Here is a 12,531-nt window from a genome sequence, read left to right as displayed (position 1 = left end):
ACATATAAAAAAAATTGTAATCTAATCTAGTCTTGAAAAATGCTACTTCACTCATAAGAAAACCTAATCTGTACTATTGCTGTAGAGATGATTGGACAAGATGAATAAATCCAACAATATACTTCGAACATTTACGCCTAGCTGATTTATTATTGAGCACGGAATTTGCTTATGGGGTAATAAGAAAAGCTTTATTCAACACTTCGGAAGACGTCAGTGAAAGACTGGAGTAATGAACATCTACTTAAGATATGGAATAAACAATTACGAAGCCTATCCTTATACTAACAACAATGACAATCTAATTAGAGACCTTGCAATGTTAAGAACTAAATTAAAAAAATATTACATCTAGACGAAAAAAATAGTATACGATTTTTTCATAATTCGAATGCGCATACTATATCCACCTCGTTTAAGAGACACAGTTTACGCTGCGAATTAATAAAAAAATACAGGCACGGTGGAAAAAGTCTCCAATTAGAGTGTTTCGTTCAAGGCGTCTCAATGGTATTATATAACAGTATTTAACAGCTTTAATAAATATATCTTCTCATGCTACGTCGGTGTGATGTAGGCACATTGAACACAACGATCCATCCTCGAGAGAAACTAGTAAACTAAATATAATGTATGTTAATAAAGACACCGAACGTTGCAGCTTTGTCTCTATTCACACAACTTGGAAGTAAATGAACCGCACTAAACGAAGGAAACCAATGTAGGTAAACTATCTAATTAGGCAAAATCTTAAATTATTGGCGAGTATGTTAGCTAATGGATATTAAAAGTACTTAATAAGGGCTAAATCGAGGCTGTATAAATGTCGATGTCGCGACCATTTCCTAACCTAACCGATTAATCTAACTTACATTACCGATATATGAGGTAGTCCGAATCCAACTTATTCGTATGAGGCAACAGTGGTTTATTGCTTTTAAATTTTAGAGGTATTTATTTTCAATAGACTTAAATGAGGTATGATTTCTCTTCCCATGCCATCGTACGTCGACTAGCCGCTGAGTGTTTGAGATTTTCATCGCAAGATGTGGTAAAAGATACGGTCGTTATTAAATTTTGCTAGCATTAATTGTATAGAAGGTACACCTGGAAGGTACACGGAACTAGGCGACTTTATATAAATGAACGCTGGCAAATTTTATTTCAACCGAGCACGCCTAGCAATTTTTGCGCGCCTTACCAATTGAAATAGCAATCACTGGCAACGACTACTCGCAACGACCATTCACGCGCCTCTACAAGGCTTCAGATGTTATCAGAACCTACAACTACAAGAAACAGGATTCGAACTAACTAACGAAGGCTATTATAGGTTTAAAATTAAGTACGAAGACGAAGATTTAGAAGTGACTCGAGAGGTCAAAATGCATAAATTAAAATATAATAAAATAAAATCTACGCAAATCTATAAATTGAAATTCTATCTTATTATTAATCCTACACATTAAGGCAGTAAAGGCAATCACTACGCGATGATATTCATTATCAATTAATCACAAACTACCAAACGTACAAACTTACGAAAAATATAAATTTCAACCGATCTTACATTAGAAGATAATAAATAATTGTATAAAACAGTAAAAATATTGCGTTTCAAATAGTTTCCCGTATTGTAATAAAAAAATAACTGGGCTCAAACATTAATTATGGGGATAAAATAAAAATGAATGAGATAATAATAAAGTGAACAGGATAAAAACAAAATGAAGGGGATGAAAACAAAATGGAAGGGATGAAAAACAAACAAATGTATAAAACTAATTTAATGACAGTAAATTATAATTGCAAATAAAAACAAATAAAATAATCTTAACGATCCATCGTGACATACAATACTAACCATGAGCACTGTGAGTTACAAATATAATTGTGATGCTACTTACAATCGAATCGGTACAATATCAGTAAAATGAATCTAATTAAAAAACGTACTCAAAAACCTATGGTAAAGATGGAACTTCAAATATGCAAGCTGCAATATGCATACATGAAGTAACCCCGTTTCACTAATGCTTCTGTATCAAACTCAAAACGAAAATTTCTTTGTAATCGTCTAACAAAAGCAAAATCAACTACCCAAACTGTCAATATCGAAGTGAAATAAAAATCAGGTCAAGACAAAAACACTGCGAGAAACGTTAACTACGCCAGACGAACTTGTTGTCACGTGACCCAAACAAATTCGTTTGGCACAAGCGCCGCACTGTTTTTGTCAGTCTATGATAGCATTAGTGAATAAATTACGTCACACGGTGTTGTAAAAGGTCACTTGGCTGTTTCGTGACGAAATCAATAATGTGACGTAATTTATGGTTTACAGTGCCATGGTTAGTCAATCACCCCAGGATGATCCTACGTGAAGCAAAGCAGGTTTCAGGTGGCCACTTCTTCATTTCCCGCTTCGAACTCCAGCTTGACGTCGTTATTTAGACCCTCGACATCAACTTCGTTCTCAGAGGCGTTTAACATGTTCAGTGTCACCTGCAAAAGAAATATATCGATTAGCATATTGTAAGAGATGTTGTATAAGTCCCCGAAACATTGGGTCTGTGCACTGCAACTGCTCCGGAGCCAGACCTCTACATAATACGCTGGACTGACTATACAATATAATCTTTGCGCCGATTTATAACAGTGCTCACTTGTGTAGTTAATTTTAAAAAAAATCAACGCTATTTACAGGACTGCCAATAGAGCGATAGTACACACGATAATCAATCCAAATTCGCACAATAAACAAAAATTTTATGGCATAGCCAGGCCAGCGTTTAATACAGGCAAGAGCGGAGAGCCTCAAAAACAGTCACAGACAGACCGCCCTTTTGCCGGTTGCAATATTTATAGTATGAACTTACAAGTCAATAAAAAAACTACTCGTATTTTAGATATTAAAAAAGGGCTTAAGTGGAGAAGTTACACGATAACGGAGGACGTAGTAAATCCTTGGTTTTTAAATTAGTTTTTATTTTAAACTTACAATAAAAAAAAATTGGAATGATATAAGCTTTTACTGTTTTCGTAGTTCGATATAGCCTGTATTATATATAATTTCATGTTTTTTGTATATATATTATTATTATAAATATGGAACAAATCAAGTGTTGAGTGAATCATAGAAATCAATTAAACCAACTAGACTACACTATTAAAAAATAGCCTAAGATTTTATAGTTTTAATATAATAGCAATAATAAATATTATTTTCTACAAGACTTAAAATTTCCAATACAGTGCCAATGTCCGCTAGCTACTTTAGCATTATATAATCAAAACCAGGATATTCAAGCACTGATGCCCTTTGGGTGAAAGGTAAATGGTGGTTTATTTTATAACGATAGTTTTTATTTACTATAACTTAACTATCATATCTTCCATTTCAAGTTTTTTTTAGTAAAAGGTATATTTTAAACACCATTATATATATTCAGAACTGCAAACCGCTAAGTAGGTACGACTTTCGTATGCCAAATCCAATACGTTCTTGACATGGACACAGCGACACGTTTCAATTCTTACTATACAGACCATGCGAATTTTCATATCACTTGTGATTGGGCCAAATTGGCTGTGCCCCAATCTTTTATTCAAACAAAACATTTAAAGAGGATTCTATTTGAGTAACAAATGGTGTCCTAATTTTTAAAATACTGAATATCCTGCTCTTAATTCAGTTGGCAAAGTCTAGCAGTGATAGCTGCAACGTACGTTGCGTGTACGTAAGTACGTACACGTTACGTACGTTTAAAGAAACAGGGCTTCCGCTAGTATCATACATCAGTACAGTACAGCAGTACTAATGCAGTACATTTACTACCCAATAAATTTTGCGTATTAACAGTAGTGGTCACCGCTAGACTTGCCGTAAGGTAGTGATAGCATATTCTATATTTTATAGCATGTAATGTCTACCATATAAAGCACAAAAAAACTAAATATAAAATAATATCTAAATGTCACACAAAATAAACTCCTTTTGTTGTTGAGACTTTTAACATATTTTTTTATTACTTACATTCATAATTAAGGAAAAGAACTACATATTTTCTATCGGTTTGTAATAAAAAATTAATATGCATTATAAGTTAAATAGTTACTATAATAAGTATTCCATATGAAAAAGAATGAAACCCCTTGGAGGACTTAATACATTTTTCCCATTATAGTTTTTGCTTTAAACCCTAAAAATTTTGTTCAAATAATTATGATTTCTTTAAAAGCAATTAGGAGCATAAAATGCGCATGCATGAGCCATGTGACGCGTAAGCTAAATAAAATTCAAACTTCACTAACTTAAAAAGAAAAAAAAACAGCGTGATTTAAATTAGTGAAGGTTTGAACCTCGGCGTTCTTTCCTAATATGTTCGGTTGAAGGAGGCTCAGGGACGAGACTACCTGTGTTGTTTGTGGTACGTTGTTCACTGAGTTGCTAACCTGACGTACTGGTATACCTGCGTCCTCGAAAGCCTTCTTTTTTAGTGTTGTGCGGATTTGGGATCTGAAATTTTAGAAATACTTATTATTAAACATTATGTCATTCGGCTAACCTAGCAAATTATATTACATTTAGGGCAGATATTTTTACTAGTATCACAAATCTAGTCGGTTTTAGTGTTAAGGACTAAAGATGGACTCTGTGCGGATAGGATCATAGATTTTATGGTAAGATTCAGTAACGACACTTATCGGGACCTGACGGTATGTCAAAATCCATTACGTTTTTGACATATGGGTGGCACATTAAAACATTAGGACATAGCCCTACGTCTTATTTCCGATTGACACCCTTATGATGCAGCAAGCATACGTTATCTTTTTTGTTATTTTGGCAACCCTGTTACGTCATTATAGTGCAACTGTAATCATCTTGACACTCAATGTAAAAAAATTTTATAAATAAATGAAATGACGCGTACCAAATAAGTATTATATAGGGTGCAAGAGTGCACTTTTTAAAAATTGTTTTATTTTCCATGCTAATGGCAACTCTGAAATTTGACAGCTGTCACCTCTGCTTATTCCGACTATTAAAAATGGAGCGCTTTTCGACAACCATTCGAAGAGTGGTCAAAAAATTTGGATAAACTTTCCAAAATGGACCATCGATTTAAATGCCCATATTTTTTTTGTAAATAGTACTCACTAAAAGAAAGCGTTTTGCAAAGTTTTAGGTTGCGGAAACTTCGCAAAACGGTTCATGGGATATATTTCTTTAACTTTTCATACAATTTCGCAAATAACACGCAATTACAAAATATATTTGACAAATAATTGATGTCAAACGTCAATCACTTCAAGTTTCAATTAGTGTAGGTAATTTGTAAATTTTTGTAAGTATCAATACTACTCAGGTATCGACGATAAACTTTCCAATATCCATCGATTTAAATGCCCATATTATTTTTGTAGATAGTACTCAAGTATTTGAAAGTATCGATACTACTCGGGTATCGATACTTTTTGCGGATCACTAAATTTGTTTTTAGGCCATTAATTTTTTTTATAGCGTCCAGTCATGGTTTGTCAAAAACCGAATTAGAGCATTCCACTATCCACGTGGTCTTGTCTGCCCTACCCTTAGAGTGTATATAACAGCTCGGAGGCGTGGAGGAAGAGCAGCCCCCACCCGCTGTAACAAAGCACAGGCATTATGAATAAAATGCCTGTACTTAGGTACGCAAGGGTGGAGGGAATGCATTTCCCGTAGCGCCGGAGCTGTCCAAAATCCAATTATTATCTATTGTTCGGTTAGGTTAGATTAGTGTATTAATATTTTTTTAAATAACTGTTTCAGGAGCCTGAAAATTCATTGGAGGTTATTATTCTAAAACTTTAAAGTTCAAAAATTAGCAAATAATCGGTACATATTAAAAAAAACGAATTTTCATGCTAAAAAACAACCGATTAATTTAACAACCGGTATTTTATGCAGAATGTCACATCTCTAATAACCGATAGAAAAGTAGAAAATGTACGGTTTGTTTACGAATTTCAATACATGACACATAATTTTAAATATTTTTTTTAAATATTTGAGACGCAACTCCGGCAACAAAAACCACTTGGAGGTGTTCCAATCAAGATACAGAGACACCTACATAATCAGTATCATCAAATTCGGACCACGGTTTCCCAATCGTTACCATTCTAACCTTAAAACTTTAACCATGAATATCTCCATAACACTGCACAGGGTGGGGATGGCACAGGGGGGTAGCCAACCCTCTCCACCCCCCTCGACCCCTAAAACCTCAAATATCGATGGTCCATATTGGAAAGTTTAACCAACATCGCGGCTGTAAAGTGCGAGAGTGTCGCCGAAAACACGAAAACATCAATTCGACATCGTATGCATAAACTTCAAATTTCACGAATCACTACGCAGCGAATATGACTAAAGACCTCCACCTATATGCGTACATGACTCAGTTAACTCAGGAGCTCAAACCAGCAGACCACGGAAAGCCCCGGCAATTCGTTCAATGGGTAATGGAGCAAAGTGAAGTCGATACCAATTTTTCTCCGATGAAGAGCATTTCCATATGAATGGCTTGGCCATACACAAAATTGTCGGATTTGGGACTCAGAAAATTCTCATGCAATGCACCCACAACGAGTAACTCTCTGGTACGGATTTTGGTCAGGCGGCGTGATTGGACCTTGTTTTTTTGAAAATGAGGCCGAAATTGCAGTGACTGTGAACGGCATTCGTTACAGAAATATGATAACGGACTTCTTGTGGCCTCAACTGGACGGCATGAATCTGGACAACATGTGGTTTCAGCAGGACGCAACGCAACCTGCTAAACCACACATGAAAAAATCGACTTATTGCAGCAACGATTTCCACGAAATTCTGATGCCAACTGGCCACCAAGATCGTGCGATTTAACGCCGTGCGCGAGTTTCTTCTTCTGGGTTTTGGTAACCTATAAGGCATAAAGCCTTATGCGAATAAAACCGAAACAATTCCTGAGCTCAAATCCGAAATGCGACGCGTCATCGGTGAGATACAGCCACATCTCTGTGCAAAAGTCATGGAAAATTTCATGGAAAGCCTGTAATGGACTTGTCATCGGATCCGTGGGGGTGTGCCGGATATATTATTTTATACTTAATCGGAACATGTCTTCTTTACAATACAATAATAATATCACAGCTCGGTCATAAAATACTTGCTTTTATTTTAAAATAAAAAAATGCACTCTTACTGAGACAACCTTTATAAGATTGAATAACCGCAACACCGGTTCGCTTTACGCATAGACTCTTATTAAGATACCGAAAAAGAACTAATTTTTCTTTACTATGGCCCAGACCAAGGACGCATAGATTTATTGATTTTATTTGAATAATACCTTTTCTAAAAAAAAGTTTTTCTATGAATTACTGTTAAGATTCTTAATTGTTGTTATTGGATTTTGTTTGTTAGTCGACTCTAAAACCAGTATAGCCATTATAGGAAAACTCCTTCGAATTCGGACCCATAGTACCAACAAAATGATCAAATACAAATAATCTTTTTAACCATTTAACCAATACTTACACTGTTCTGCTCTTGATGTGCTGGCTAAGCTTATTGAGATCGACGGCAAAACGATGGACGCAAGAACGTAGCATCTCAATTTCTTCTTCCGTCCATTTGCCACTAAAATTAAACAATTTAATTCTAAGAACAAATAAGCTAATGAATGCCGAGGACATCCAACATCGATCTGTACTGAACTCACTGACAATATGGTGTTATTGATTTTATTTTTAATAACAACACAGGAACATGACCGAAAAACTAATTGAGCTTTTACTTAACTTCAATTTATCAAATAAAAAAATATTGGACATGGCCTTCTAAATAAATGAGTTCTGTTTCAGCCTCCCCAGATTGATATGAACAAGTCTAAAAGCGAAGGTTCCTTCCTTGTAAAAGTACGATAAAGACTTAACACTTACCCTGGTTGTGAATCTCCGACTGGATGTAACAGCATCGTCATTTCCGACAACTTATTGAACGCACTGCCTGCTTCACGAAAGATCTCCCCGACCTGTAACATTCAGTTAAATAATAAGCATGGATATTCTGCATGCAATATTAAGTTAATAATTAGTAAGTCCTTACGGTAGACATTGTTGTATTCATAACAAGAAAATAGCAAAGTGTTTCGCTTAAGGCCCAGGCTTGATATGTAAGTAATGGATCGGTTCGCTCATTCCCGAAGATTCTCTTATCGGTAACGCCCATGCGCCAACTGGAACGCATGCGCCGTGACCATTTCGTGTTATCGATTAGTTGCTAAAATAGATATCGCTGGGCGTATCCTAGCGGTACCACAGCGCCCCCTGTGACCTAGAGGGTGGGCGTGTTGCTAGGTGGTGATGGCCTATTTTGTTAGGTCATCCAGGCACCAGCATTTTTATTATGGGACCAAGGGTAAACTACAGGGCGTAAAATAAATTGCGTCTATAGACACCTCCACCTGTTAGTCTTACAAGGGCGTAACCGATTTTAAAAATCGAATATCATTACAGTGTTTAGGAAAAACCATTATCAATTTAACAAAAATATAAAAGTACCAAGAGACTTTCTGAATTGCCAAAGAAGTAGTTGTGTAATTTTAAAACAACGTGTCAAAAAAGTTGTGAACGGAAGCACCTGTTGCTAGTTAAACGAATGTGTATCGTTATCATGATTTAAGTATATGGGTGGTGTTCAGATTCAAGATGGCGACATATAATGGACCAATGCATTCTATAGGTTCTATAGTACGTCAGGGCTAGCGCATGCGCTGTTATAACAATCAATACATCTGCCTCAGATTATATTTTTTCGGAAATTGAGCCCCACCCAACACGATACAATTTGAAACTTCGCCTTATATATTAAGAGATCGCAAATAAAGCTATAAAAAACTACATGAGCAAATGCATAATTTTTGGTAGTTGATAAACTGTCTTAAAAAAAGAACTAGATGTAATGGCAAATTTATACCTGTTGCTTGCCTTACCTTACAAGCTTTATTATAATAACGGGAGAATAACTCATAATGGCGTCTTAAAAAAAATCAATTTCAAAACAATATAAATTATAACAATGCAAACAAAGCAAAACTCTATATATAATATATATTCGCAACACGATTAGTCATAAAGTTGGATAAAATACAACTCAACAAAATATTTAAAAAAATTACAAAATAAAAAAGCGTACAAAAGAAACACACGAATAGAATTCCAGAACAAAAGCCGCCACACTTACCATTTCCTGTTCCGTTTGTAGGAGTGTCTTAGAAAAATAAAGATAGAGAACAATGAATTACTATGAAAAAATAAGCAGAAACATATAACACAACTGTTCACAACTGAAGGCACAATGTAACTGAGCTAAAATTTACTGCATAGTGCATCGAAGTCTATTTAAAGAAAAATCAATACTAGGATTCATAGGAGCTACCAATGAGAGGCATTGCCGTCAGTGCATAGCAACATAACGAAAACTACATCGATAATGCCCGGGCCTGCAGCTACAAGTACATAGGACCTATATGACGATATAGCTATAGGTTGTTTGTATAATATTTATAATATGTTACAAACTACCCTTAACAAAGCTCAATTATTTTTTATTTTATTTATATCTCTAAATTTTTGAATAACCTCAGTCACTTCTAGAGCATGTATTATTATATTTGTTTTTTACTTTATTAAATTAAATACTAAGACGTAAAAAAACTACATTTGAACTATTTTATACACTCTCGGCAACTTACGGATCACACGATCATAGAAATAAAGTGTCGTTAATTTCAAGTAGGATCTATAAATACTCTCTTGCTCATGACATGTATGTATAATGTATATGTTATATATAGGAATTAGTTTTTAAGAGTATGTCGCTACACATTAAGATATGCAAGTCAGAAGACAGGTTATAGTTACTCATTCAAGGTACCATAGCTGACACTCTCTTATATCTCAAATAAGAGCTCAAAAGATCAAGCTACTATTTTATCATAAATCATTACTATGAGGTAATGACTCATTTTACATTAAACATGAAAAAGTGTCTTATTATATATAATACTGTATATAAGCCTGTACTGTCAAAAATTCCTAATTTATTAAAGAATACTAAACTATTACAGTTAAAGAAATCCAATTGCACTTTAGACAAAAATCACAAAGATTTTTTTTTAAAGATTTTCTTAAATATAACAGATTTAAGTTGCTAAATGTCTAGTATTTCTGAAAAAGGTTAAGAAGCCAATTTATTTCTGTATGGTGTTTAGTTGACCTACTTGAACATTCCCAGATGCCACAAGAAATATGAAAATTAATTACTTTAATAATGAATCATTAGATAACAGGCTTACAAAAGTAAAATATTCATAGAATACTTAAAATATGCAAAGAAAAAAATTTAACTGCCTCCCTCATTAATAAAAATAGTGTAAATAACAAACAGCTATGAAATATTTCTCCGTTTCACTCAGGCATTGCAACTTTAGAATTGTTTATAAAATGAAAATAAATAAATGTGACAAAACATCTTTTTTAAATGAATTGCTGACTGTATGTTTAGTAATGGTCCCAATATAAATTTCACCTGAATTTCCAGAATCTGAAATAGCCAATTTCATAGAGAAACTCTAAACTAAATAGTTTTAAGTTAAATGAATCTAATTGTATATACGTAATAGAAACCAAAAAGATTTCCTTTTTTGAAAAGATATTCTTAAGTACGAGAAATTTTAGTTGGTAAGTGTCTGATATTTTGTCTACTTGATATGGATTAGTAGATTGATCAATGTTAATTAAAATTGTTGTTGGAAAAAATATGAAGAGATTAAATAAAACATATATACTTCAATACAGTAAGTTATATATTTTCTCTATCACTCCTACTTTCCAACATTCAAATCTTACCTAGAGGATCACATATTTTATTACATATTGATTCTTTGATAAATCAAATGTAAAAAGCAGCACATCTAAACTACAACAGTCTGTACTGGATGCTAGAAAGAAATTCGAAACTTTCTCTAGAAAACAAACTCCTTATATATAAAGTCATCCAGAGCAAGATCCTAAGAGCAATTGAAAACTATGGTACATAACCAACAACAAAGTTCACAAACACCTAGAAATGAGAACAATCAAAGAGGAAATCCAGACACTGGCAGCTAAATACAAAGCGTGGTTAATCTGTCACATGAATGTAATTGCTCACCAACTCAACCTAGAACAGTATGTGAGACAACTAAAACATCACCATATTCTAGAGCTAGAAGACTGGAATGGGAAGCCACTCCACGTGAAAACACCATAGTACAGATAGCACAGCCTTAGGGCTGATTGAAGAAGAAAAAATAAATATATTCTGCAAACTAATTTTGTCTTCTGTTTCATAATAGCATTGCAAGGTAGGTTAAATTATACATTTCCTTTTTTTTTCAACCCACAACAGAGTGCATATTCCGTTGACCTGATTACAATTATGATTACTTAATACATACTGTATTTTGATAATGTAAATCAAGAGACTGTCATTAAAATGAAGAAGATGCATCAGAGCTCCAAGAAAACCACCACAAGATATTTCAATGGTGTTATTACACCATTTCCGTAAATTTGACTATATGCCTTTGTATAAAAATCACTTACAATTAAAGAATAATACCATTCCTTTATTATCGATACAACAACAAATGAACACTGTCATTGTAATTACCAAGGAGGAGAAATGTTTATTTATGACCATAATATAAATTGACAGTATGAATAATCCAGGTGCCATCCTAGATATAGCAGTATATAGCACATACTAAGTTACTGGCAATTCCATTAAGTGAAATAAATATAAATCATAATAGTTTCTGATACTCTTCTTATGTACTCTTGTTTCATGGCAAAGAATTTATAAGAATGTTTATATCTAACAACTAGCTCCACCATTTGCTTTGCTTGTTAACATCGTGTTTTAAGACTTATTTATTTACTTTCAAATTAATTGTATATGATATGAAATTTTCTATAAATTAAATAAATTAATCTTCTTACCTTTGCTGCAGAGTTGTTCATGATGTTGCACACAAATTAATTATGATGAAATTATGAAATTTAAACTTTAAACTATCATTAAATAAATTTAAACTTAATCTTTGTCATAATCAACATATCACAATTCATAGAAATTAAAGGTAACAAACAAGTAACAACCAAACATTGACAAGCAAAGGAAGAAGCGGAAATAACCTTTTTATTTTTTTGCGGTAAAATGGGTATGTCATAACTAACAGATGACAGACATCAGAATTCAATTTTCTACCACAGCGTACTGCATGCTCACGTTAACAAACGTAGACTATTCTTATCTTAGATTTCCTATCGTCTACATATATACCGATAGTAGAATGTAAAAAAAGCAATTTAAAAAATATTATTAAAAAATCAGGGCAAAAGGCAAGGCCTCACTTGCTGTTAAGTGATACCACCGCCAATGGTCATATCTACAAC

General features: G+C 33.7%; 1 protein-coding gene across 5 annotated transcripts; it reads right to left on the bottom strand.

The window, feature by feature from the left end:
• Positions 1-1,772: 1,772 nt before the first annotated feature.
• On the bottom strand, positions 1,773-12,259 carry LOC123718678 (chromatin complexes subunit BAP18-like). 5 transcript variants are annotated; one of them, XM_045675378.1, is made up of 5 exons: positions 12,076-12,259; positions 7,972-8,063; positions 7,568-7,669; positions 4,363-4,519; positions 1,773-2,505 (listed from the first exon to the last, which is right to left on the bottom strand). In XM_045675378.1, exons 1-5 carry the CDS (start codon positions 12,094-12,096, stop codon positions 2,398-2,400), a joined length of 480 nt encoding a protein of 159 aa, XP_045531334.1. In that variant the 5' UTR covers positions 12,097-12,259; the 3' UTR covers positions 1,773-2,397. The 5 variants fall into 5 exon arrangements, with proteins under 5 accessions (XP_045531334.1, XP_045531336.1, XP_045531335.1 ...); XM_045675380.1 differs by having other exon boundaries at positions 4,417-4,519; positions 12,076-12,257; XM_045675379.1 differs by lacking the exon at positions 12,076-12,259 and adding an exon at positions 9,275-9,391.
• Between the last annotated feature and the right edge of the window lie 272 nt (positions 12,260-12,531).

This window comes from Pieris brassicae, chromosome Z (assembly GCF_905147105.1).
Source record: "Pieris brassicae chromosome Z, ilPieBrab1.1, whole genome shotgun sequence".
Taxonomy (NCBI): Eukaryota; Metazoa; Arthropoda; class Insecta; order Lepidoptera; family Pieridae; genus Pieris; species Pieris brassicae.
Note: the sequence above shows the minus strand (reverse complement) of the source record. Positions and strands in the feature narration are given on the sequence as shown.